The sequence below is a fragment of the Pelophylax lessonae genome (genome assembly GCF_965119305.1).
Source record: "Pelophylax lessonae genome assembly, chromosome: 8".
In the NCBI taxonomy this organism is placed as follows: domain Eukaryota; kingdom Metazoa; phylum Chordata; class Amphibia; order Anura; family Ranidae; genus Pelophylax; species Pelophylax lessonae.
Window position 1 is genome coordinate 2,691,829 of NC_138775.1, and position 27,768 is coordinate 2,719,596.

Genomic DNA, 27,768 nt, shown 5'->3' on the forward strand with positions numbered 1-27,768 from the left:
TTTCTTCCGGCCATCCCAGACTCAGTATGAGGAACAGAAATGATTACGACGTTCCATATATAGATGAAGTAGTGACAGGGGACGGGGTGACAGGGATTGGGGTGATAGGGGACAGGGATTGAGGTGATAGGGGACGGGGTAACAGGTGGCGGGGTGACAGGGGACCGGGTGGTGGGGTGAGAGGGGACCGGGTGGCGGGGTGACAGGGGACCGGGTGGCAGGTGGCAGGGTGATAGGGAATGGGGTGACAGAGGATGGGGTGGCGGGGTGACAGGGGACCGGGTGACAGGGGACGGGGTGACAGGGAATGGGGTGATAGGGGACGGGGTGACGGGTGGTGGGGTGACAGGGGACAAGGTGACAGGGAATGGGGTGGCAGGGTGACAGGGGACAGGTGACGGGGGGAAGGGGAAAGGGGACTGGATGACAGGGGACAGGTGAGAGGGTGATGGGGATGGGGGGAATGGGGATGTGGGGACAGGTGACAGGGGACGGGATGACAGGATGATAAGAGACGGGGTGACAGGTGATATGTGACGGGGTGATAGGTGACAGGGTGATGGGAGTTGGGGTGATAGGTAATGGGGTGACAGAATATGGGGTGATAGGTGACGGGGTGACAGGGTGACGGGGTGATAGGTGATGGGGTGACAGAATATGGAGTGATAGGTGACGGGGTGACAGGTGATGGGGTGGCAGGATGACAGGTGATGGGGTGACAGGTGATGGGGTGACCGGGTGAAAGGTGACAGGTGATGGGGTGACAGGTGATGGGGTGATAGGTGACTGGGTCTCTTCTCTCTATAATTGTAGAAGCGCACTCCATCCTATGGATCCTATAGACTCGCTGTGCTGGAAGGAGTGTGGTGCCATCTGCTGGACATTTCTGTGTAGTACAGGACAGACTTTGCAGAAGATAAATCATCTGTCTTGTGATTGATGAACATAATGAAGGAAGCTGATCAGAAAGAGGGGGAGGGGATAGAATAAGAAATGTCACTGAGCTGCAATACACAGAATAAGTCAGAGAAAACTGGAATTTTCAAATGCAACAAAATAGGAAAAAGGAAACCAAATTCAACATTTAGGAGAATCTGCGCGACTTTCCATACACAACACATGCTGTATTTAGTAAGAGGCATGATGAGTTTTTAAAGTTGTTATTTTTTCCACCATTGAAAATTAAGAAATTATTTTGTACACAAAATTGTCATCTTAGCAGGTTATTTCTCACACACAGCATATGCATGGTTGCAATAACACCCCAAAACACATTCTGCTACTCCTCCTGAGTATGGCGATACCACATGTGTGAGACTTTCACACAGTCTGGCCACATACAGAGGCCCAACATCCAAGGAGCACCTTCAGGCATTCTAGGAGTATAAATTACACACATCTCATTTTCTAACTACCTATTACACTTTTGAAGGTCCTGGAGCACCAGGACAATGGAAACACCCACAAAATATCCCACAAGACGGGTATTCTGGTACTCTGGGCTGCAGATAGGTACTTGGGTACTCTGATGGGCTACAGATAGGTACTCGGGTACTCTGAAGGGCTGCAGACAGGCAATGGGGTACGCTGATTGGCTGGAAACAGGTATTAAGACACTCTGATGGCCTGCAGAAAGATACTCAGGTACTCTAATGGGCTGCAGAGAGGTACTCAGTTACTCTAATGGGCTGGAGACTGGTACTTGAGTACTCCGATGGGATGCAGGTAGGTACTCGGGTACTCTAATGGGCTGGAGATAGGTACTCAGTTACTCTAATGGGCTGGGGACAGGTATTCGAGTACTCTGATGGGCTGGAGACAGGTACTCGGGTACTCTGATGGGCTGGAGACAGGTACTCGGGTACTGTAATGGGCTGGAGACAGGTACTCGGGTACGCTGGGCTGGAGAGAGGTACATGGGCATTCTAATGGGCTAGAGACAGGTACTTGGGTACTCCGATGGGCTGGAGATAGGTACTCAGTTACTCTGATGGGCTGGAGAAAGATTCTCGCGTACTCTGATGGGCTACAGATAAGTGTTCGGGTACTCTGATGGGCTGGAGACAGGTACTCGGGTACTCTGATGGTGATAGGCTGCAGATAGGTACTTGGGTCATCTAATGGGCTGGAAACAGGTACTCGGGTACTCTGATGAGCTTCAGATAGGTGCTTGGGTATTCTATGGGCTGGTGACAGGGACTCAGGTACTCTGATGGGCTGGAGACAGGTACTCGGGCGTTCTGATGGGCTGCAGACAGGTACTCAGGTACTCTTATGGGGTACTCTGATAGGTACTCGGGTACTCTGATGGGTTGGAGACAGGGACTCAGGTACTCTGATGGGCTGGAGATAGGTACTCGGATACTGTGATGGGCTGCAGACAGGTACTCAGGTACTCTTATGGGGTACTCTGATAGGTACTCGGGTACTCTGATGGGTTGGAGACAGGTACTCAGGAACTCTGATGGGCTGCAGATAGGTACTCGGATACTGTGATGGGCTGCAGATAGGTACTCGGGTACTCTTATGGGGTACTCTGATAGGTACTCAGGTACTGTGATGGGCTGGAGGCAGGTACTCGAGTACTCTGATGAGCTGTATGCCCGCCATGACAGCTCTGGTCCTGGAAGTGATGTCATACATGTCACTTCCCGGTCTGTGAACAGGAGGGAGGCTGAGCTCCCGTCACTCTTCCCAGTGACGCCAGCCATGACGGTGGAGCCCAGTAAACATGGCTGGGGGGGGGGGGGTACAGTATTGTGAACCACCCGACTTTCTGGATGAGATGGGAAGAGGGACACCTATCAGCAGAGAGTATGCAGATGAAGGACACGCCCCCTGTGATATGGTGACTCTGGAATGTGTGTTGATTTCTATTGGCTGCCACATGCAGAGGAACACGGAGAATGCCATCTAGGCTGCAGCCCCGGGAGGTATGATGGGGGTCAATGTGCTGCGTTTGGGGCCCCATTAACAATCACGCTGTGCTCACGTGACAATGGCAGCGCATGCATGTGCGGGAGACGCCCCTTTCCTCATCCCCGAGGATGAAATGTCACCATCAGGGGGGAAGCTCAGAACTCTTTGTGATGAATAAAGTGTAACTAGAAGCAAAACTTTCTGGAGAGAATGACACCCAATTTCAGTAGAATAATCAAGAGATGTTCTACTATTTTCTTCCAACGTGAAAGTAAAAGAAAATCCCAAATGTTGGGTTGTCACTAGAGCAGGATATGAGGAGAAATCTTCCAATGGGGACACTGGTTTTGGGATCCCCCCACTTTGGAGGAATTTCCTCTCACTTCCTGTTGAGTCTCTGGGACAGGAAGTGAAGGTAAATCTCCCCGATGGGGACACCTGCCAGGGGTTCTATCCCTCCGTTACTCCTAGCAAAATGAAAAGTGTTGTCTGTAGTTCTCCTTACAGCGAATGTTTTGTCCGGGGAATAAATCCAATCTCTATTACATTACACAGGATTTATTATTATACAGGATTTATCTATTAGTATTATTACTATTATATAGGATTTATATTATTATTAATATTATTATTATACAGGATTTAAATGGAGCCCCCAGTGTGCTGAGCACTGTACACCATGAGGGCAGACACTACAATTACCATACAGGAGGAATAGGAGCTGACAATCTGTTCTAGGACTATAAGGAGGAAGGGGGGCGGTACATCAGGGAAGGGGAGGAGTCCGGTTGGCAGTACACAGGGGAAGGGGGAGGAGTCAGTGGACTGGCAAGCGGTGACTGTGAAGCTGTCTTTATAACACAGTCATGCCGAGTCCCGAGGCTCCGCCCTCCCTGCCCGGCCAGCCAATGAGTCCCCGAGAAGGGAGCCCCGGCTCCACCCCCTGTCAGTCGTTATGGTAACCGGGCTGGCGCACCTGTACAGCGCTCTAGGGGCGGAGCCACATTAGGGCTCCGAGGAAGGGGGCGTGGTGATCACGTGAGCCCAAGACCGGCGCCGCTATTGGCTGCCGCCTCGAACTCCCGGCATCCTCCGCGTGTAAACAGGAATGGCGGAGGAAGAGGGAGAGGAGGATCTGATCAACAACCACAACATGGGGAACCAGCTACAGCTTATCCCGGGTACGGCCTGACCCCGCCCCTTACCCCTCTACTCCCCACCTACACCCCGCCCACTTACCCCCTCTATTCCCCGCCCACCTACCCCAACTCTCCACCCACCTACCCCCAACATGGGGAACCAGCTACAGCTTATTCCAGGTACGGCCTGACCCCGCCCATTTACCCCTACACACCCCACCTACCTACTTACCCCACCCACTTACCCCCTCTACACCCCGCCCACCTACCTACCACAGCATGAGAAACCAGCTACAGCTTATACTGAGTATGGCCTGACCCCGCCCACTTACCCCTACACACCCCACCCACCTACTGACTACCTACACCCCGCCCACCTACCTACCGACTTACCTTCTGCCCACCCACTTACCTCCATACACCCCGCTACAGCTCATCCTGGGTACGGACAAACCCCGCCCACCTTCCTACCGTGTAATTGCCCCGCCCACTTACCCCTCTACCTACCACAGCATGAGAAACCAGCTACAGCTTATACTGGGTGCTGCCTGACGCCGCCCACTTACCCCTACACACCCCACCTACACCCCCTGCCCACTTACCTCCATACACTCTTCCCTTACTTTTATAGTATTGTCAGCGCACATACAGAGAAATATACATATATATATATATATATATACACACATACAATATCTGACAAAAATAAGTACACCCCTCCCATTCTATCTTTTCATGTGACAACACTGAAGAAATGAGACTTTGCTACAATGTAAAGTAGTGAGTGTACAGCTTGTATAACAGTGTAAATTTGCTGTCCCCTCAAAATAACTCAACACACAGCTATTAATGTCTAAACCGCTGGCAACAAAAGTAAGTACACCCCTAAGTGACAATCTCCAAATTGGGCCCAATTAGCCATTTTCCCTCCCCAGTGTCATGTGACTCGTTAGTGTTACAAGGTCTCAGGTGTGAATGGGGAGCAGGTGTGTTAAATTTGGTGTTATCGCTCTCACTCTCTCATACTGGTCACTGGAAGTTCAACATGGCCCCTCATGACAAAGAACTCTCTGATGATCTGAAAAAAAAGAATTGTTGCTCTACATAAAGATGGCCTAGGCTATAAGAAGATTGCCAAGACCCTGAAACTGAGCTGCAGCACGGTGGCCAAGACCATACAGCGGTATAACAAGACAGGTTCCACTCAGAACAGGCCTCACCATGGGCGACCAAAGAAGTTGAGTGCCGTGCTCAGCGTCATATCCAGAGGTTGTCTTTGGGAAATAGATGTATGAGTGCTGCCAGCATTGCTGCAGAGGTTGAAGGGGTGGGGGAGGGGTCAGCCTGTCAGTGCTCAGACCATACGCCGCACACTGCATGAAATTGGTCTGCATGGCTGTCATCCCAGAAGGAAGCCTCTTCTAAAGATGGACAAGAAAGCCAGCAAACAGTTTGCTGAAGACAAGCAGACTAAGGACATGGATTACTGGAACCATCTCCTGTGCTCTGATGAGACCAAGATAAACTTATTTGGTGTCAGATGGTGTCAGGCGTGTGTGGGGGCAACCAGGTGAGGAGTACAAAGACAAGTGTGTCTTCCTACAGTCAGGCATGGTGGTGGGGGTGTCATGGTCTGGGGCTGCATGAGTGCTGCCGGCACTGGGGAGCTACAGTTCATTGAGGGAACCATGAATGCCAACATGTACTGTGACATACTGAAGCAGAGCATGATCCCCTCCCTTCAGAGACTGGGGGGCAGGGCAATATTCCAACATAACGACCCCAAACACCTCCAAGATGACCACTGCCTTGCTAAGGAAGCTGAGGGTAAAGGTGATGGACTGGCCAAGCGTCTCCAGACCTAAACCGTATTGAACATCTGTGGGGCATCCTCAAACAGAAGGTGGAGGAGGGGAACGTCTCTAACATCCACCAGCTCTGTGATGTCATCATGGGGGAGGGGAAGAGGACTCCAGTGACAACCTGTGAAGCTCTGGTGAACTCCATGCCCAAGAGGGTTAAGGCAGTGCTGGGAAATAATGGCGGCCACACAAAAAAATTGACACTTTGGTCCCAATTTGGACATTGTCACTTAGGGGTGTCCTCACTTTTGTTGCCAGTGGTTTAGACATTAATGGCTGTGTGTTGAGTTATTTTGAGGGGACAGTAAATTTACACTGTTATACAAGATGTACACTCACTACTTTACATTGTAGCAAAGTCTCATTTCTTCAGTGTTGTCACATGGGGGGGGTGTACTTACTTTTGTCAGATACTGTATCTCTCCTCTATGTATACAATGTATCACTCTCCTCTATGTATACAATGTATCTCTCTCCTCTATGTATACAATGTATCTCTCCTCTATGTATACAATGTATCTCTCCTCTATGTATACAATGTATCTCTCCTCTATGTAAACAATGTATCTCTCCTCTATGTATACAATGTATCTCTCTCTCCTCTATGTATACAATGTATCTCTCTCCTCTATGTATACAATGTATCTCTCTCTCCTCTATGTATACAATGTATCTCTCCTCTATGTAAACAATGTATCTCTCCTCTATGTATACAATGTATCTCTCCTCTATGTATACAATGTATCTCTCCTCTATGTATACAATGTATCTCTCCTCTATGTATACAATGTATCTCTCCTCTATGTATACAATGTATCTCTCCTCTATGTATACAATGTATCTCTCTCTCCTCTATGTATACAATGTATCTCTCTCCTCTATGTATACAATGTATCTCTCTCCTCTATGTATACAATGTATCTCTCCCCTCTATGTATACAATGTATCTCTCCTCTCTGTATACAATGTATCTCTCTCTCCTCTATGTATACAATGTATCTCTCTCCTCTATGTATACAATGTATCTCTCCTCTATGTATACAATGTATCTCTCCTCTATGTATACAATGTATCTCTCCTCTATGTATACAATGTATCTCTCCTCTATGTATACAATGTATCTCTCCTCTATGTATACAATGTATCTCTCCTCTATGTATACAATGTATCTCTCCCCTCTATGTATACAATGTATCTCTCTCTCCTCTATGTATACAATGTATCTCTCTCCTCTATGTATACAATGTATCTCTCCCCTCTATGTATACAATGTATCTCTCCTCTCTGTATACAATGTATCTCTCCTCTCTGTATACAATGTATCTCTCCTCTATGTATACAATGTATCTCTCCTCTATGTATACAATGTATCTCTCCTCTATGTATACAATGTATCTCTCCTCTATGTATACAATGTATCTCTTCTCTATGTATACAATGTATCTCTCTCCTCTGTGTATACAATGTATCTCTCTCCTCTGTGTATACAATGTATCTCTCTCCTCTGTGTATACAATGTATCTCTCTCCTCTGTGTATACAATGTATCTCTCTCTCCTCTATGTATACAATGTATCTCTCTCTCCTCTATGTATACAATGTATCTCTCTCCTCTATGTATACAATGTATCTCTCCTCTATGTATACAATGTATCTCTCTCCTCTATGTATACAATGTATCTCTCTCCTCTATGTATACAATGTATCTCTCCCCTCTATGTATACAATGTATCTCTCCTCTATGTATACAATGTATCTCTCTCCTCTATGTATACAATGTATCTCTCTCCTCTATGTATACAATGTATCTCTCCTCTATGTATACAATGTATCTCTCTCCTCTATGTATACAATGTATCTCTCTCCTCTATGTATACAATGTATCTCTCCTCTATGTATACAATGTATCTCTCTCCTCTATGTATACAATGTATCTCTCCCCTCTATGTATACAATGTATCTCTCCTCTCTGTATACAATGTATCTCTCCTCTCTGTATACAATGTATCTCTCCTCTATGTATACAATGTATCTCTCCTCTATGTATACAATGTATCTCTCCTCTATGTATACAATGTATCTCTCCTCTATGTATACAATGTATCTCTCCTCTATGTATACAATGTATCACTCCTGTATGTATACAATGTATCTCTCCTCTATGTATACAATGTATCACTCCTCTATGTATACAATGTATCTCTCCTCTATGTATACAATGTATCACTCCTCTATGTATACAATGTATCTCTCCTCTATGTATACAATGTATCTCTCCTCTATGTATACAATGTATCCAGCATTACTCTGTGTCTGTTCTCTGCAGAGAGTGAGGAGGACGATGACATGGAGATGGAGGATCCGGACGGAGGAGACTCGGAGGCTCCCACCATTATTAATTTTGACACCAGCCTGCCGACGTCTCATGCTGTGAGTATGAAGTTTTCTCCTAATCTGTATCTCCAGAACACAAATCTCCTGGATTGCAGCTTTCCAGTCTATAGATGTGGTGGCTGCACCCCCCCCCCCCTTTATTTTCACCTGATGATCTGCCATTAAAGCGGAGGTCCGGCCAAATGTATTTATTGTTTTTAACAAAAAATACCCCTAGAATAGTCAGGACTGGTGCATTTACATTAGGATATCCTCTAAACCAGGGGTCCTCAAACTACGGCCCGCCGGCCGGGATGTATCATTCATGTTTTTTTTTTTTTTTTTTTCACAAATCACCTGATTAGATCCAGAGGCTCTAATTGGCTTCAGAAAAAGGTGGACCTGGGGCGCAGAGCAGTGCGCCCCGAGCCCACCCATTTGTCTGACAATCGCAAATGAAAATTCGCTATTGTCACACAGATCCTCCTCCTGGCCAATCAGGAAGCAGGTCCGAGACCCGCTCCCTGATTGGCCAAAAGGCGAGCTCATGCCATTGGCTAAAGAGGAGGCGGGAGGACTCAAGGAGACGCCGGGGGACTGAGGAGAAGCCGCCGATGCTGAGGTAAGTGCAATGACTGATCTCTCTGCATTGAAGGGGGGCACGCTGGTCACTGCATTGAAAGGGGCACGCTGGTCTCTCTGCATTGAAGGGGGCACGCTGGTCTCTCTGCATTGAAAGGGGGCACGCTGGTCTCTCTGCATTGAAAGGGGGCACGCTGGTCTCTGCATTGAAAGGGGCACGCTGGTCTCTCTGCATTGAAGGGGGCACGCTGGTCTCTCTGCATTGAAAGGGGGCACGCTGGTCTCTCTGCATTGAAAGGGGGCACGCTGGTCTCTCTGCATTGAAAGGGGGCACGCTGGTCTCTCTGCATTGAAAGGGGGCACGCTGGTCTCTCTGCATTGAAAGGGGGCACGCTGGTCTCTCTGCATTGAAAGGGGGCACGCTGGTCTCTCTGCATTGAAAGGGGGCACGCTGGTCTCTCTGCATTGAAAGGGGGCACGCTGGTCTCTGCATTGAAGGGGGTACGCTGGTCTCTCTGCATTGAAAAGGGCACACTGGTCTCTGCATTGAAAGGGGGCACGCTGGTCTCTCTGCATTGAAGGGGGGTCGCTGGTCTCTCTGCATTGAAGGGGGCACGCTGGTCTCTCTTCATTGAAGGGGGCACGCTGGTCTCTCTTCATTGAAGGGGGCACGCTGGTCTCTCTGCATTGAAGGGGGCACGCTGGTCTCTGCATTGAAAGGGGGCACACTGGTCTCTCTTCATTGAAGGGGGCACGCTGGTCTCTCTTCATTGAAGGGGGCACGCTGGTCTCTCTTCATTGAAGGGGGCACGCTGGTCTCTCTTCATTGAAGGGGGCACACTGGTCTCTTCATTGAAGGGGGCACGCTGGTCTCTCTGCATTGAAGGGGGCACGCTGGTCACTCTGCATTGAAGGGGGCACGCTGGTCTCTCTTCATTGAAGGGGGGACGCTGGTCTCTTCATTGAAGGGGGCACGCTGGTCTCTTCATTGAAGGGGGCACGCTATACCTTGTTTACTGAAGGCCCCTTTCACACTTTTGTGACCTCAAAGTCACGCAATTTTTTACAGAGTTTTTTGCCGCAAAGCAATGCCTATTACATTTTTCTGTTTGCGCCCCCCCAAAAATTTTGAGCACCAGCCGCCACTGTATAAATAAAACAATAAAAAATATAGCATTGGAATTCGTTCATATTTTTTTTTCAAACTATAGTCCGGCCCCCAACAGTGTCTGAGGGACCGTGAACTGGCCCCCTGTTAAATACCTTTGAGGACCCCTGCTGTAAACTGTCCCTTGTTTAGTGTAAATGCCGGATGAATTACTTACCTTGTGAAGTTCTTGCCCAGCGCTGCCATCTGCAGTGTGGGCAGCTGAAGCCGCAGCGTCCCTCTTCCTGGATTTCGGAGTCCCAGAATGCCCTGCTGGTCACTTCCGGTGCCGGCGCGTCATCACGCAGCTGGTTCCGCGCATGCACAGAAGCTGTTCTCAATCATTCGGCAGAGAATGACAGCGGCGGGACTGGAAGTGAGGAGGGACTCCGGTGCAGGCGCATTGACTCCTGGGATTGATGACGCTTATCTCCCAGGAGTCAGTGCAAAGGAGGAAGTGAAGTCGGCGGCCGCGGCCACATAAGGAGGAAGTGACGTCGGCGGCCACAGAAGGAGGAAGTGACGTCGGCGGCCACATAAGGAGGAAGTGACATCCGCGGCCACATAAGGAGGAAGTGACATCCGCGGCCACATAAGGAGGAAGTGACATCCGCGGCCACATAAGGAGGAAGTGACGTCCACGGCCACATAAGGAGGAAGTGACATCCGCGGCCACATAAGGAGGAAGTGACGTCCACGGCCACATAAGGAGGAAGCGGAAGGAAGGGAAGATATTTTTCATTGAAAAAAAGGTAAATTAACATTAAAAAAATAAAATAAAATAGCCAATTAGTTATTAGAATGTGTTAATGTTTTGTATGGTTTGAAGTTGAAAATTAGGGTGGAACTCCGCTTTAATGTAAAGCCGAAGCCCCGATCTTCTTTTCATTTTGGATGGAGTAAAGGAGGATTATAACCCCGGGCATTTTTTTTTTAGAAACCTGTGTCACATTGGAGAGATTTCCCTTCACTTCCTGTCCCATAGCCAAACAGGAAGTGAGAGGAAATCCCTGCAGATTATGGGAATGCCTTGCTCCAGGTCACCAGAACTCGTGTCCCCATTGGAAGATTTCCCCTCTATTACTATTTTTGGGGACAACCCAACATTTAGGATTTTCTTTCACTTTCAATGATAATGGTAAACAGGACAAATAGAGAGGGGGAATCCCTCTAATGGGGGGGGGGGGGGGGGCACAGGCAGCAATAAAAACCTACTTTAACACACTTCCTGCCCTAGGGTGACAACACTCGCTGTTCGGTATCTGTAAAAGAAGCAGCGTTGTCACCCTAGGATATGACTACAGCGCCCCCCCCCCGCTCATCTCCATAACACAGAGGATCACCCCCCCCGCTCTCCTCATCTCCATAACATGGGGGGTCACCCCTCCCCCTCTCATCTCCATAACATGGGCAGGGTCACCCCTCCCCCTCTCCTCATCTCCATAACATGGGGGGTCACCCCTCCCCCTCTCCTCATCTCCATAACATGGGGGGTCACCCCTCCCCCTCTCCTCATCTCCATAACATGGAGGGTCACCCCTCCCCCTCACCTCATCTCCATAACATGGAGGGTCACCCCTCCCGCTCTCCTCATCTCTCTAACATGGGGGGTCACCCCTCCCTCTCTCCTCATCTCCATAACATGGGGGGGTCACCCCTCCCGCTCTCCTCATCTCCATAACAATGAGGGTCACCCCTCCCGCTCTCCTCATCTCCATAACATGGGGGGGTCACCCCTCCCGCTCTTCTCATCTCCCTAACATGGGGGGTCACCCCTCCCCCTCTCCTCATCTCCATAACATGGGGGGTCACCCCTCCCGCTCTCCTCATCTCCATAACATGGAGGGTCACCCCTCCCCCTCTCCTCATCTCCATAACATGGAGGGTCACCCCTCCCTCTCTCCTCATCTCCATAACATGGGGGGTCACCCCTCCCCCTCTCCTCATCTCCATAACATGGGGGGTCACCCCTCCCCCTCTCCTCATCTCCATAACATGGGGGGTCACCCCTCCCTCTCTCCTCATCTCCATAACATGGGGGGTCACCCCTCCCTCTCTCCTCATCTCCATAACATGGGGGGTCACCCCTCCCCCTCTCCTCATCTCCATAACATGGGAGGGGCTTGTTCTGTAGTCCTCAGAGGAAAGCTGGGAATATAATAATGGAATAGTTGGATGTGAGGCTCTCTTCTCTCCCGCAGTACCTGGGGATGGACATGGAGGAGTTCCACGGTCGGACGGTCCATGACGATGACAGCTGTCAGCAGATCCCCGTGTTGCCCCACTTGCAAGTGATGCTGATCCCGGGTCAGACTCTCCCGCTGCACCTCTCCCGGCCACAAGAGGTCAGTATGGTGCGCGGCCTCATCCAGAGGGACAGAACATTCGCAGTGCTGGCCTACAGGTATGTGATAGAGGGGGAGTTCAGGACACCAAGAGGGATCCTAAAGGGGTAAATGGGCACTTATAACCTTGTCAGAGAGGTGTCAGAATCTGGCCTTAGGGGAAATGGATGTATGGAGAAGCACCTGCAGGAAAACCAGTATATATAATATATACTGCATGCTGCTGAAGTGCCACTGAGAAGGGCAAATCTCTGTGCTGGTCTTCGCTCTGAGTTTGTGGGAAGTGGCCATCCGATTCCTGTAAATTTCAAGGCGCCCAGCTCTGGATCTTTTTTCAAGAGTGTGTATATGAAAGAACACATACTCAGCACCCCTTTAGACATGCATGCACTGGGCGCTGCAGGCTTTAGTTGTGCAATTTGACGATCAGTCGCTTGATTTGTATTTAAACAACCAATCAGCAGATTGCTCAGCTAAAGTCTCCAATTGCTGCATCATGAAGGATGGGTTCTTTCATGTAATGCCCTGGAACAAAATTGATTGACGGTAGAGAAAGGTAATTAGCTGTAAGAGGGGACCGATAATTGTGCAGTAGCTGTAGAGCTGCACGATTAATCGTTTACAAAATTGCGATCCCGATTTAAACCCCCCCCCCCCCCAGGATCTTAAAGCTGTTAAAAAAAAAAATTAAATAAATGAATAAAAGTCAGCAGCTACAAATCCGGTAGCTGCTGACTGTAATAAATAGACACTCCCCTGTCCAGGGAGCCCGCAATGTCGGCACCCCAGACGGCTTTCGGATCGGCTGTCAGGCACTGTCGCCGCCATTCTATGGGAAACCGGCAATGAAGCCTTTCAGCGTCGCAGCCGACTCCCTACTGCGCATGCGCATTCTAATTGGCTCGGTGGTGGGGGAAGGAGGAGGAGGACGGAGCTTCCGAGGGACAGCACCCTGGCGCTATCTACCTGAAGTGTGGAAGGGTACCTGTCAAAAACAGGTCCCCCCCCCCCCAGAAAGGAGGAAAATGTGGCACCAGAGGGGGGGGAGGAAGCAGATAGAGCGGAAGTTCCTCTTTTGGGTGGAACTCCGCTTTAATCCAGCATTTCCCCGATTCATGTTAAACGAGTGCAAAGCCATTCCTTACTCAGGGCTGTCTAAAAAAAAAAAAGAAGGGCAGCCGGCGTCCTATCAGATTACAGCTACCCGTCCGATCGTGTAACGGAAGTGACGTTCTGACCTAATAATACTGCGCATGCGCTCTGCGTTTCACGGTGCTCTGCGTTCCAAACACTTCATGATCTGACGGGTAGCGGCAATCTGATAGAAAACCGGGAAAATTTATCACAACATCGCTCAGCGCTGAGAGATAAAGAGAAACATTGTATCGTTTGGTTCTTTTAGATCAAAGGGATGAACTTCAGTCTGCAAATGAGGGCAGTTTAACCACTTGCTGATCGCCTACCGCAGATATACTGCAGTAGGCTGACTTGGGAGCGCTCTTGGGGGCACGCATGCGCCGCCCGAGGCACGCGCCCACCCCCATTAGGCAGCGGGGAAGCGAATCCATGGGACCGCCACCCGCGATCGCTCCCCGCTGAGAGAGAAGGACGGTCGGATGTTGTAAACACAGCTGACCGTTCTTCTCTATGGAATGATCACAGAGCTCCTTCTATATAGGAACACATGTCTCTATGGTCATTTCACAAGCCACGCCCCCATACAGTTAAAATCACTCCCCTAGGCTCACATTTAACCCTTTGATCACCCCTGGGGTTAACCCCTTCCCTGCCAGTGTCATTAGTACAGTGACGGTGCATATTTTTAGCACTGATTACTGTAGTAATGTCACTGGTACCCCCAAAAGTGTCAAAAATGTCAGTCAGGGGTCCGATCTGTCCGCCGCAATGTCGCAGTCCCACTAAAAATCGCAGATCGCCGCCATTACTAGTAAAAAAACCAAATAAATAAAAATGACATAAATCTTTCCCCTCGTTCCGTTCAGAGGTTGCGAAGCGTTATCAGTGATAATAATTCTGTATATAACAGGAATTCTCCCTCCTGCAGTGACAGCCTACAGAGAGAAGCGCACTTCGGAACCACCGCCGAGATCTACGCCTACCGGGAGGAGCAGGAATACGGCATTGAGACGGTGAAAGTCAAAGCCGTTGGCAGGCAGAGATTTCAGGTTCTGGAGATGAGAACACAGGCTGATGGGTAAGAGGTGGCAGAGGATTGTGGGAGAGAGGAGGGTGGGGGGGGGGGGGTACTGGCAGAGGATTGTGGGAGATGGGAGGGTAGGGGGGGGGGGTACTGGCAGAGGATTGTGGGAGATGGGAGGGTGGGGGGGGGGGTACTGACAGAGGATTGTGGGAGATGGGAGGGTAAAGGGGGGGTACTGGCAGAGGATTGTGGGAGATGGGAGGGTAAAGGGGGGGTACTGGCAGAGGATTGTGGGAGATCGGAGGGTAAGGGGGGGGGGTAATGGCAGAGGATTGTGGGAGATAGGAGGGTAATGGCAGAGGATTGTGGGAGATGGGAGGGTGGGGGGGGGGTACTGGCAGAGGATTGTGGGAGATGGGAGGGTAATGGGGGGGGGGGTACTGGCAGAGGATTGTGGGAGATAGGAGGGTAAGGGGGGGTACTGGCAGAGGATTGTGGGAGATAGGAGGGTGGGGGGGGGGTACTGGCAGAGGATTGTGGGAGATAGGAGGGTGGGGGGGGTACTGGCAGAGGATTGTGGGAGATGGGAGGGTGGGGGGGGTACTGGCAGAGGATTGTGGGAGATGGGAGGGTAATGGGGGGGGGGTACTGGCAGAGGATTGTGGGAGATGGGAGGGTGGGGGGGGGGGTACTGGCAGAGGATTGTGGGAGATGGGAGGGTGGGGGGGGGGTACTGGCAGAGGATTGTGGGAGATAGGAGGGTGGGGGGGGGGGTACTGGCAGAGGATTGTGGGAGAGAGGAGGGTGGGGGGGGGTACTGGCAGAGGATTGTGGGAGATAGGAGGGTGAGGGGGGGGGGGGTACTGGCAGAGGATTGTGGGAGATATTAAGAGATTTTATCCTCCTGATAATGATAAATTTATGTGCACCACATCCCTTTGCAACCCCAGATATTACCTTGTAAAAGTAGCTGTGACCTCATCACCGTGCTGTACATATTCTGTGCAGAGAGCAGAGCTGTGGGAGGGGTTCAGGAGGCTCCACCTACTACAGGCAGAAAACTGCAGGAGGGAGATGGGGATAAGACCAGTTTCCCTGCACAAGGAGAGAGGGTAGAGCTGTAGGAGGGGCCCAGCAGGCTCCACCTACAAAAGTAAGGGTCGGAGACTAGACCTGTCCCCCTGCACAAGGAGATAGAGTAGAACTGTGGGAGGGGCCCAGAAGGTTCCACCCACTAGAGGAAAGGGGCGGAGACAAGACCAGTCCTCCTGCACAAGCAGAGTGTGCAGCAGTGGGAGGTCTTTATTCCAGGAAGTCTCACATTGGATGCACAGAGGTGGAGGGAACACACAAAGCTCCGCCCAGGCTGGGGATCGCGGAGGATTGGCAATATATTTTATATAAAATGTTTCTGGGCGGAGTTGAGATTGAGGCGGTTTTCTGAGCGGAGCAGATGATTGGTGTTCCTGGATAATATAAAGATATTTCTTTCCTTGTCAGGATTCAGCTGGCCCGGGTCCAGATCCTGCCGGAGCGCGTCCTGCCCTGTCCAATGATATCAATCCAGCTGGATTCCCAGAACCGCCATCAGGTGGTGCCATCGAGTAAAGCAGCCGGTGGGCGGGGCCTGCAGAGCAGCTGCCATTGGCTGCACAAATACCGCAGGGTAAGGAATGGGGGATGTACTAAATAGATCGTTTATAGAGCGTGTGATATGTGTGTGTATATATATATATATACACTGTATATGTGTGTGATACCCCGCCCCCTTTATTAGGTCCTCCTTGCTAGTAGCGGATTGGACCCCCTTTTGCCTTCATTCTTGGTGGCATAGATACAACAAGGTGCGGGAAACTTTCCTCAGAGATTTTCCTCCATAGTGACATGATGGCATCACACAGTTGCTGCAGATTTGTCGGCTGCACATCCATGATGCCAATCTCCCGTTCCACCACATCCCAAAGGGTCTCTATTGGATGAGATGTGGGGAGTGTGGAGGCCATTGGAGGACGGTGACCTCATTGTCATGGTGAAGAAACCAGTGGTGAGATGATTGGAGCTTTGTGACATGGTGCATTATCCTGCTGGGAGGAGCCATCAGAAGATGGGAGGAGCCATCAGAAGATGGGGACACTGTAGTCATAAAGGGATGGACATGGTCAGCAACAATACTCAGGTAGGGGGTGGAGACCCCCCCTCCCCCCCACTCCATTACACCACCACCCTGAATCATTACACCACCACCCTGAACCGTTACCCACCCTCCTCCCCCACACCATTACACCACCACCACCCTAAACCATTACCCCCCCCCCCCCCTTCCCCCTCCCCCACACCATTACACCTCCACCACCAGCCTGAACCATTACCCCCCTCCCCCACACCATTGCACCACCACCACCCTGAACCATTAACACACACCATTACACCTCCACCACCACCCTGAACCATTACCCACCCTCCCCCCTCCCTCCTCCCCCACACCACCAGCCTGAACCGTTACCCCCCCCCCCCCCCACACCATTACACCACCAGCCTGAACCATTACCCCCCTCCCCCCACACCATTACACCACCAGCCTGAACCATTACCCCCCCTCCTACCCCACACCATTACACCACCAGCCTGAACCATTACCCCCCCTCCTACCCCACACCATTACACCTCCACCACCACCCTGAACCATTACCCACCCTCCCCCCTCCCTCCTCCCCCACACCACCAGCCTGAACCGTTACCCCCCCCCCCCACACACCATTACACCACCAGCCTGAACCATTACCCCCCTCCCCCCACACCATTACACCACCAGCCTGAACCATTACCCCCCCTCCTACCCCACACCATTACACCTCTACCACCAGGCTAAACCGTTACCCCCGCCCCATCCCCCCACACCATTACACAACCAGCCGGAACCATTACCCCTCCTCCCCCCACACCATTACACCACCAGCCTGAACCATTTTTTTCGTCCCTCAGGGTCGACTGACAAGGGATTGGAGCCCTTCGGGACCTCCTCTGAAGGATCCAAGTAAACTTGGTCTGGCAAGCCAAGATTGGGCTTCTCCAGACCCGCGGACATGGCCCCTTCAGCATGAAGGTGGGCCCTCACCCCTATCTGGGGTAGGGGGACGTCTGGTTCTCGGACCCGTGGACTCTCCTGGTACAAGTCAGGTGGGTCCGAGAGGTCATTCAGTCCGGCTTCAAGATCGAGTTTGGTTCTTCCTTCCAACGTGGGACTGTCCCCGGTCTGCTCACCGGCTCTTTTTGGAGACCTTTTACTTTTACTGTCCCGGATCCAGCTTTGGAACGTTTTCAGGGGCTTTAATCAAACCGGTTTACAGTCCCCAGGAAGGAAGGAAAGGTGCGTCCAATTCTGGCCCTCAAGGCGCTGAACTGCTTTGTGCGGGTGCCGAAGTTCAGGAAGGAGTCCAATCACACGGCGGGGGCTTTCCTGCATCAGGGGGATTTTTCTTGCATCCATCAATAACAAGGACGCTTCTCTTCACATGCTAATATGTGTCGTCTCCAGCGCTTCCTCCGCTTTGCCATGGGAGAGGGGGATTATCAGTTTGTGGCGTTACCCTTTGGTCTTGCCTCCTCCGCTTTTCAAGTCTTCACAAAAGTGTTGGCCCCAGTGCAAACCTTTCTACGCCTTAGGGGGATCGCGGTACTGGGCTACTTGGACGATCTCCTGTGAGCCGAGTCTCCTACTGCTTTGGTGGAATACCTGCAAATCACAATACGAACTCTGCGGAGTTCAGCTGGATTCTGGATTTTCAGAAGTCTGCTCTGGTTCCGTCCACAAAGCTGGGCTATCTGGGTCTGACTCTGGACTCGGCCTTAGCCAGAGTGTTCCTTCCTCTGGACAAACTCCAGAAACTACAGGCTGCAATTAGTCTCCTGCTGTCCAGCAGATGGTCATCCCTCCAGCATGCGAGTGATTGGCCTGATGGTGTCCAACTTCTGGGTGGTTCCGTTAGCACAGATCCATGCAAGGTCCCTACAGAGGGAGATTCTGGCCAAGTGGGACAAAACCCAGCAGTCTCTGGACAATCAGACCTGGCTGAGTCGGGTAACGAAGGAGTCCCTGATATGGTGGCTTCATTCTCTGGCACTTTGGCTGGGCAAATCCTTCCTCCCCTTGTATTGGACAGTGGTCTCCACGGATGCCAGCCTGTCCGGGTGGGGAGGTGTCCTAGGCAAGAATTCTGCTCATGGGATCTGAACACTGGAAGGGTCCAGACTACCGATCAGTGTCTTGGAACTTCGAGCAATCAGACTGTGCCTGGAACATTGGACGAAACATCTTCAGGGATGTCCAGTGTACATCAGACAATGCCACGGCTGTGGCTTACTGTATGTCAATCACCAAGGGGGCACAGAAGTGTCCTGGTGGCTCTGCAGGTAACTGGCATTCTAAGGTGGGCAGAACGGTTCGTTCCAGCCCCCTCCGCCGTACACATTCCTGGGGTGGAAAACTGGCAGCCAGATTTCCTCAGTCGGCAGGCGATGGACCAAGGTGAATGGTCCCTTCATATGGAGATGTTTCGTCAGTTGAATCTCCAGTGGGGTATCCCCGAGGTGGATCTGTTGGTGTCTCGGCTCAACAAAGGTGCAGAGATTTGTGGCTTGGTCACTGGGATCCTCTGGCGGACGTCACAGACGCGCTGATGGCCCTGTGGTGTCAGTATCGTCTGCTTTACGCCTTCCCTCCTCTCAAGCTTCTGCCAAGACTTCTACGTAGGATCGAGGCAGAAGGGATTCCAGTTATCTTAGTGGCTCCGGACTGACCTCGCCGGGCTTGCTACGCCGATCTGGTGCGGCTGGTCACCGATGTTCCCTAGAAACTTCCTCTCAGGGGAGGATTGGCTGTCCCAAGGACCAATCTTCCATTCCGGTTTACAGTTGCTGGCTTTGACCGCTTGCCTGTTGAACGTCAGGTGCTGATGGATGGAGGATTGTCTGAGTCGGTGATTCCAATGCTGTTAAAAGCTAGGAAATCTCCTTCTAGACAATGAAGGGGCGGGGTAAAAAATAGAAATTACATCTCAGCATATTTGTCAGGAAAATAGCGCATTACATAAATACATTTCTAATGGCAATTATATATATATATATATATATATATATATATATATATATAAAATGTGTGTATGTATGTGTATATGTATGTATGTGTGTGTGTGTGTATGTATGTATGTGTATATATATATATATATATATATATATATATATATATATATATATATATATATATATATATATATATATATATAATATAATATTAAAATAAATATATACTGTGTATTAAAATAACGATTCATATATATACATAAAGTAGCACAGCAGCATATTCCAATACCCAGTATACCAATAGGTAGAACATTAATGGTAATATTGCATATAATAAAGTAGTTGATAATGGCAGGAGATGTATGGTATATAAAAATTGTAGATAAAATAAAAACATGGCTGCATCTTGTAAATCTCTACGCGTTTCATGGTGAAAGACCACCTCCTCAGGAGAAGATGCAGCATTGTATCTACAAGGGAATATAAATACTGATGTAAAATATAATAACTCCAGCATCTAAAAGCAAATCACATGAGAAAACGATGGGAATATGCAATCCCGTCTACTTACATAAAACTACGGTACAAGCAGCATGCGGCATTGCTAAATCCGGGTCACTGAGGTGATATTTTCCGGGAACTGTGGTAATAGGATCTGCGCACGACCCGGGCGTCTATGAAAAAGTGCGTCAACAAAGGTGTAATCTCCATGGGGTATTGGATAAAGCTGAGAGATGATACCACCGGGTGTCTAAAGATAATTGGATAGTAAATGCCATTCTTACATAATGTAAGGATGAGGAGGAATAATTGTATAATATCCATTGGGGAAGGGAGAGTAAGGAGGAATAGAAGTCTATGAAGGGGAAGTGAATGGAAATTCACCACGGAGACCAAAACCACGTGTGAAAGAAATAAAACAAGTGAGTAAAATAGAACGTAACCAGATGATGGTGCATTTCCATTCACTTCCCCTTCATACACTTCTATTCCTCCTTACTCTCCCTTCCCCCCCATGGATATTATACAATTATTCCTCCTCATCCTTACATTATGTAAGAATGGCATTTACTATCCAATTATCTTTACCAGTGGTATCATCTCTCAGCTTTACCCAATACCCCATGGAGATTACACCTTTGTTGACACACTTTTTCGTAGACGCCCGGGTCGTGTGCAGATCCTATTAGCACAGTTCCTGGAAAAGATTGCCTTTGTGACCCGGATTTAGCAATGCCGCATGCTGCTTGTACTGTAGTTTTATGTAAGTAGACAGGATTGGATATTTCCGTCCTTTCTCATGCGATTTGCTTTTTGATGCTTGAGTTATTATATTAGTTTACATCGGTATTTATATTCCCTTGTAGATACAATGCTGCATCTGCTCCTGAAGAAGTGGTTTTTCACCATGAAACGCGTAGAACTTTACAAAATGCAGCCATGTTTTTATTTTATCTACAATTTTTATATACCATATGTAACAGATCCCCAATACTTGGACCAAGTATTTCTGTCTTAGGTCTCCAGAATCTCACATGATGCAGTGACCTGGCCCTTCAAATCCCCCCAAACATCAGCCTAAGCTCGATGAAGGGTAAAACAAAAGACAGTTTATTCAACAACTCACTTCCAATATATACAGTCTCATGTGTTTGATTTCATTATCATATGCAAATGTTATTGTATACAGAACATAGTTAACATACCTGGCCATCTGGAAAGAGACAATAGGTGAATGAGACTGCAACATTATCATAATTAACTCAACAAACAACAAGCCCAAAACATAGCCGAATATACATTCCTAGAAGTGTAAATACACAATCACCTCTAGACCGATGAAAGTAGAAGACGTAGGCTCGCAGATTGCCCATCTTCATTTTCAAAATACCTTCTTATAAGTGTCAATGCACATCCCCACAGTAGATAATAGCTGAGTTTGACGTCATTAGCATCTCTTTAGTCTCTTATTGTGTGGAGAAGTCCTCTGCTGTAACAGGCAGCTTTAGGCCTGTAACATGGATCCCAATCTCTGAGTCTGTATCTTGGGGTGACATGGATTTGAGTCCAAAGTAACACTACTCCCATGGTCCTCCAGCATACACCCCCACACAGAGGTGCACTCCCCTACACCCATACACCCAGGGCCCATAGTCTGTGGGCAGGAGTCTGGCCTCCACACACCTCCAGTAGCCCCTGGTGAACGTCCCAGCAATTGGGAGTGCGTCACACCATACATCTCTTGGCATTATCAACTACTTTACTATATATAATATCACCATTAATGTTCTACCTATTGGTATACTGGGTATTGGAATGTGCCGCTGTGCTACTTTATGTATATATATATAATATAATATATATATATATATATATATAAATTGTCCTCTATCCATGTACATATATGAACAGATATTTTTATATATATGTATGTATGTATGTATGTGTGTGTGTGTGTGTGTGTGTGTGTGTGTGTGTGTGTGTGTGTATATGTATGTATGTATGTATATATGTAAAAAAGAATTAGAACCTCCTAGTTACCAGTGGGTTCAAGCAAAGTGGGACTTTATTTGGGTAGGTAAGGCAAGGTAAGCATATTACTTAAAAACAAGTTTATTACAAAATAACATCAGTTACAAAAATGCACATAGTGCAATCTGGTGCAAGATAGATAGCATACATATGTACAGAATCAATGCATAGATGAAAATAGATACAAACAGATCCACTCATTCAACGCGTTTCGCAATATATGACAAACTACACGTTGCTTCGTCAGGAACGAGCAGAGGATTTTTTCATCTATTTACTTATAGAAAGAAAAGAGAAAATACAATAAGTTACATAGTTTATATCATTGCAACCAGATTAAAATACATAATACAGATCAAAAGCTTACCATGCATTTGTGGATAAAGTTTTACAGTGTTTTACAAACAAGCGGACTCCACATGATGGAAAGGCTCCAGGGGTGTAGTAAGCTCCAAACTTAGCCTTCCTGCCCAAAGGGTACCGAAGTCCCAATCAGGGGTTGGCCGTGGATGTGCAGCCTGAACCAGCCATATAATGGTTAGGTTCCTTGGCGAGAATTGGACCTCACACCGGATAAATACTGGACTGGTGTAGGCTAATAAAGAGCAAAAGACAAAGGAATCAACTATTGTAGTCAAAAAACCTTTGATGATATTCAAGGATATAGTACAAGGCTATGGGACAAAGAAGATCTCCCCACATGTTCTTTCTGGGTTCAAAATATCCCAGATATAACATCTACCTTAGAACATATAAATAGTTTTAGTAATTAGAGATAAGCCTCTATGGACAATATGTTTCAATTTGGAATGCAGCTAAACTCACAAAGAGGAGCCCATTATTGTATAACACAATATTCTAATTACCTTACATTGCCAAATATAATTAATTTTATAATGGGGGAGATCATTTTCATTGCCCACCTTGTAGCCTAAGATTCATTCTGAATAAAGACATGTTGATAGTTACCTTAAAGTCCTATCCCTTCTTTACAACCATTCAGCCATGCGGGTGCACGCTAGGAGCCGCTGCCGGCGTCCCACACGTGCGCTCCGCTATTTATGGCTGGTCCCACCGGAAGTGACGCTGCACCCGCCTACGTCACTTCCGGCACGGGTGCATTACGCAGATAGGTCGCCGCTACGTAGGAGAAAGAGTCTCCCCGCCTCGTGACCCGCTGCATCCGGTCAAAGAAACCGGAAGAGGCATAGCATCCAATAATGGGCGCCTGCCTCTTGCTTTGCGCCCGAGACTGCACAAAAGAATAAGGAACAGACATACGTCCCCCGGAGTCGGCCATCTTGGAGTCCAAAGTTACAATTAGTCAATACAGAAATTTAGAATTTAGGACATATCAGATTTAATACATTATGAAAATACAGAAAAAAGGAAAAAGAACATAAAGAAAAGGGGAAAATTCATTTGAGAAATATCTGTATATATGTATATATATATACGTACGTACGTGTGTGTGTGTATTTATATATAATATACACACACATATATAATTATACAATTGCCATTAGAAATGTATTTATGTAATGTGCTATTTCCATGACAATAAATAAGTCAAAATGTAATTTCTATTTTTTTTTTTACTTGTCATTTGCCTCATACAAAGTCCCAAATATCCCCCCCCTCCCCCCTTCATTGTCCAGAATAGGGATGGAGGTATACGTTTCACATTAATTTAAAGTCCCACTAACCTTTTTCCTTACAAATCTCCTTCTAGGAAGATCTACCATTGTATGTGGAAGACATACATTGCATGGTGTTATTCTCTTGGGGTTCATCCTCGTTCTTTTTTCGGTGGCTCGGATCTTAACCTTCCTTCAATGGGGAGTTGAGCAGAAACTGGCATTGAGTACTATGAAGGGTCAGGTGTCGGCCTTAGCCGTCTTCTTTCAACGGCCCTTGGCCACACACTCCTTGGTGCGTACTTTTCTTCAGGGAGGTAGGCACTTGGCTCCTCCAGTGCGGTCTCTGTTGCCACTTTGGGACCTCAATTTGGTGCTCTCAGTCCTCCAGAAGCCTCCTTTTGAGAATCTTCGGGAGATTCCCCTGCTTGCACTGTCCCAGAAGGTGGCCTTTTTGGTGGCTATCACCTCTGTGTGCAGGGTGTTGGAAATGGCGGCGTTTTCCTGTCGTCCACCTTACTTGGTGGTTCTCAGAGATGAGGTGGTTTTTCGTTCCTGTGCGTCGTTTCTTCTTCAGGTTTCTCTGATTTTCATTTGAATGAAGACATTTTGTTGCCTTCCCTGTGTCCCAGGCCAAAACATCTGAAGGAAATTGCTTTGCATGCCTTGGATGTGATCCGGGCGATTAGGGTGCACCTGGCAGCTATGGAGTCTTTTAGGAAATCGGACTCACTATTTGTGCTTACGAATGGACCTCAGAGGGTTGTCCGCTTCCTCTGCGACCATTTCCAGATGGATCAGACAGACAGTGGATCAGGCTATTCCATCAGGGGTCCGGTTCCTCCTTTCCCTGTCAAGGCGCACTCTACTCGTTCGCTGAGTGCCTCCTGGGCCTTCCGTCATCAGGCGTCAGTGACGAAGGTTTGCAAGGCGCTCACCTGGTCATCGATGCACACTTTCACAAAGTTCTATGAAGTAGATGTGTTGGCATCTGTGGATGATCCTTTGGCTGCAAGGATTTGCAGGCCGCTGTTTAGAGGACCTGGTCCTCTTTGAGGGTGTATTGTTTTTTTCAGATGAGCTCCTGTTTACCTGGTTGGCTATAGTTAGCCTTGGGAATTTATTTTTCTCTGTTCCCACCCCTCATGTTTAACACTGCTTTGGGAGGTCCCAATGGTTATGAAGATCAGGAGCTGTGTCCATCAATGAACGAAAGAGAATGGGATTTTTGACTCTAAAATCCATTTCTCTGATGATCATTGGTGGACACAGATCCCGCCCCTCTGTGCAGTTATAATTCTTCTGACACTGCTTGTAACAAAACTGAGTGCCCCTATAGCAGGGAGAGGGAGTATATCACCTAGGACCGCCCATGGGCGTAGCCAGACTTTTTTTTCTGCCTAGTGTCCTACTCCTGTAGGGGGCAGCATAACCCAATGGTTTTGAAGATGAGGAGCTGTCCATCAATGAACATCAGAGAAATTGGATTTTACAGTAAGTCAAAAATCCCCTTTTTTTTTTTTTTTTTTCAGCACTGATCACTGTGTTGGTGTCACCGGTCCCCGAAAAGAGTCACTTAGACCCCATTCAGACTAGCGCGACTTGTCAGGCGACTTGTCAGCCTGACAAGTCGCGCTCGGTCGCTTGCCATTGATTAGCACAGGACCCGTTCTAATAGGAGTGACACAAGTCGCTCCGACTTAGAAAAAGGGTCCGGAGCTTCTTTGGGGCGACCCGGAGGCGACTTGCATAGACTTCCATTATGTGAAGTCCCTGCAAGTCGCGCCAAAGTCGTGGTGCTCAGCGACTTCACAGGTCGCCCCTCGAAGTCGGATCGCGCCAGTCTGAATGGGCTGTCAGTGTCAGATTTGTCCACCGCAATGTCGCAGTCCCGCTAAAAATCACTGATCATCCGCCATTACTAGTAAAAACAATAAAAAATAAATGAAAAGTCAATAAATCTATCCCATAGTTTATAGACGTGCAAACCAATCAATATTCACTTATTAGGATTTTTTTTTTTACCAAACATTTGTAGCAGAATACAAATTGGCCTAAATTGATAAAGAAATTTGATTTTACAGTTTTTTTTTTTTTTTTTGTAAAATTCTGTTGTCTTTTAAAAACCTATATATAAAATGTTTGGGGGGTTTAAGTGAATTTTCTAGCAAAAAATACGGATTTAAACTTGTAAACAAAAAGTGGCAGAAAAGTTCGGGTCTTCAAGTGGTTATGAAAAAAAAAATTAAAACCTAAAAAAAAAAAAAATTAAAACCTAAAAAAAAAAAAAATTAAAACCTATCGGCCTATTACCTAAAGCCATAGTCATGTGGCACAATGGGGCCCTCCTAGGGCCCACATGTGGGGGGAGGGTCTGGCACAGCCAGGGCCCAAGATGGCGGACTCAGGTGGGGATATCTTGCTTCACAAGGTTAGAAAAAAATAAAATAAAACCACAACATGCAGGACTGGGGGTGGGTTGGGGGTCATGATTTGCCTGGAGGTGGTCTTTAATATAAAACCATATAAAATCCTATAAATAAAATATTTCCTGTTTTCCGTTTCCTCTTCTAATTTTTCATCTCTTCTCCCCGCAGAGAAAGTTCTATGGTGCCAATCTCACCTCCTGGCCTTGTTGGCTGTACGCTTTGTATGACGCGGTGAGTATCGGTGACACCGATCGTCGAGTTTGGTAGGAGGGGCTGGTAAGCGCCTATAAACATCACAGCACCTTGCCTCAAGCATTATATGAAAGAACACATCCACAGTATCCCTTTAGATCTGCATCCCTGCTTGCCAATGGGTGCTGCAGACTTTTAGCTGGGCAGTCTACTATCAGTTACTTGATTTGTAATTGTAATTCAAGTTGAGTTTTAGTCCACTGACATTTTTATTTTTTTTTTTTTGTGCTAAATAAATGAAAAAAAGACTGAAAATTTTGAAAAAACGTGTTTTGCTTAGTTTTTCTAAAAAATCTTTTTTTCATGAATTTAGGCCAAAATGTATTCTGCTACATTTCTTTTGTGAAAATAACCCAAATCAGTGTATATAATTTAGTCTGTAGGAAAGTTATAGAGACCACAATTTATGGAATATATGGCTCCTTTCAGACGGCCGCTCCGCTGCTTTAGTCCGCTGCGGGAGTTTTTTTTTTTTCCACGGAGCGAATGACATTTCTGTCATCCACTCCGTGTGCCCGCATATCATCCTATCCGTTTGCGGATGATATGCGGACATAATGTAAGTATATGGCATTGCGGATGTCAGCGGATGACACCGCTGACATCCGATTTTCCTTCCTTTTCGTTTTTTACACGGATGGAAAAATGGGGTTCTGTTCCATTCATAAAAACGGAACAGAACTGAAAGGAGGAAAATCGGATGTCAGCGGATGGTATTCCGCTGACATCCGCAGTGCCATTCACTTACATTCTGTCCGCAAATCATCCGCAAAAAAATAGGATGATTTGCGGACACACGGAGCGGCCGTGTGAAAGGAGCCTATATCTGAAAGTCGATCAATCCTGATGTAACGATGGCCTATCTGATTTCACGAGGTCCTGAAATGCAGGACAGTACAAATACCCCCCAAAATCACCCCTATCTGGAAAGTAGACAGTCCAAGGTATTTAGTAAGAGGCATGGTGGGTTTTTTTTTTTTTTTAAGTTGTAATTTTTTTTTGTTACGATTTTTTGGAAAATGAAGAAAAAAAAAATAGTTTTTCAGAATATTTATTTTTTGAACATACTGTCACTAGTACCATACAGCATCATCATATGACTGGTGTGACGGTGACCAGGGATGCTGACTGGTGACAGTATGTAAAAAAAAAAAAAGAAATTTTTCTTTTCCTACATTTTTTTTTTTTTCTTTTTTATTACATTTTTTTTTTTTTTTACAATTTTTTTTTAACACACAGTGCTACCATAGTATATATTAATATAATACATTTATTTATATATATATATATATATATATATATATATATATAT

General features: G+C 47.6%; 1 protein-coding gene across 2 annotated transcripts in view; it reads left to right on the forward strand.

Annotated features, from left to right (window-relative positions):
- The first annotated feature begins 3,956 nt into the window (after positions 1–3,956).
- Positions 3,957–27,768, forward strand: part of CRBN (cereblon) — a 39,356-nt gene continuing 15,544 nt past the window's right edge. Inside the window, exons 1-6 of one of the 2 annotated variants that reach the window (XM_082264722.1) lie at positions 3,957–4,100; positions 8,246–8,349; positions 12,223–12,425; positions 14,432–14,581; positions 16,028–16,193; positions 26,373–26,435. In XM_082264722.1, the coding sequence (XP_082120848.1) occupies positions 4,028–4,100; positions 8,246–8,349; positions 12,223–12,425; positions 14,432–14,581; positions 16,028–16,193; positions 26,373–26,435 (759 nt within the window). In that variant the 5' untranslated portion in view covers positions 3,957–4,027. Of the gene's footprint in view, positions 4,101–4,183; positions 4,239–8,245; positions 8,350–12,222; positions 12,426–14,431; positions 14,582–16,027; positions 16,194–26,372; positions 26,436–27,768 lie in introns of those variants that run through there. The other variant, XM_082264723.1, reaches the window with a different exon arrangement.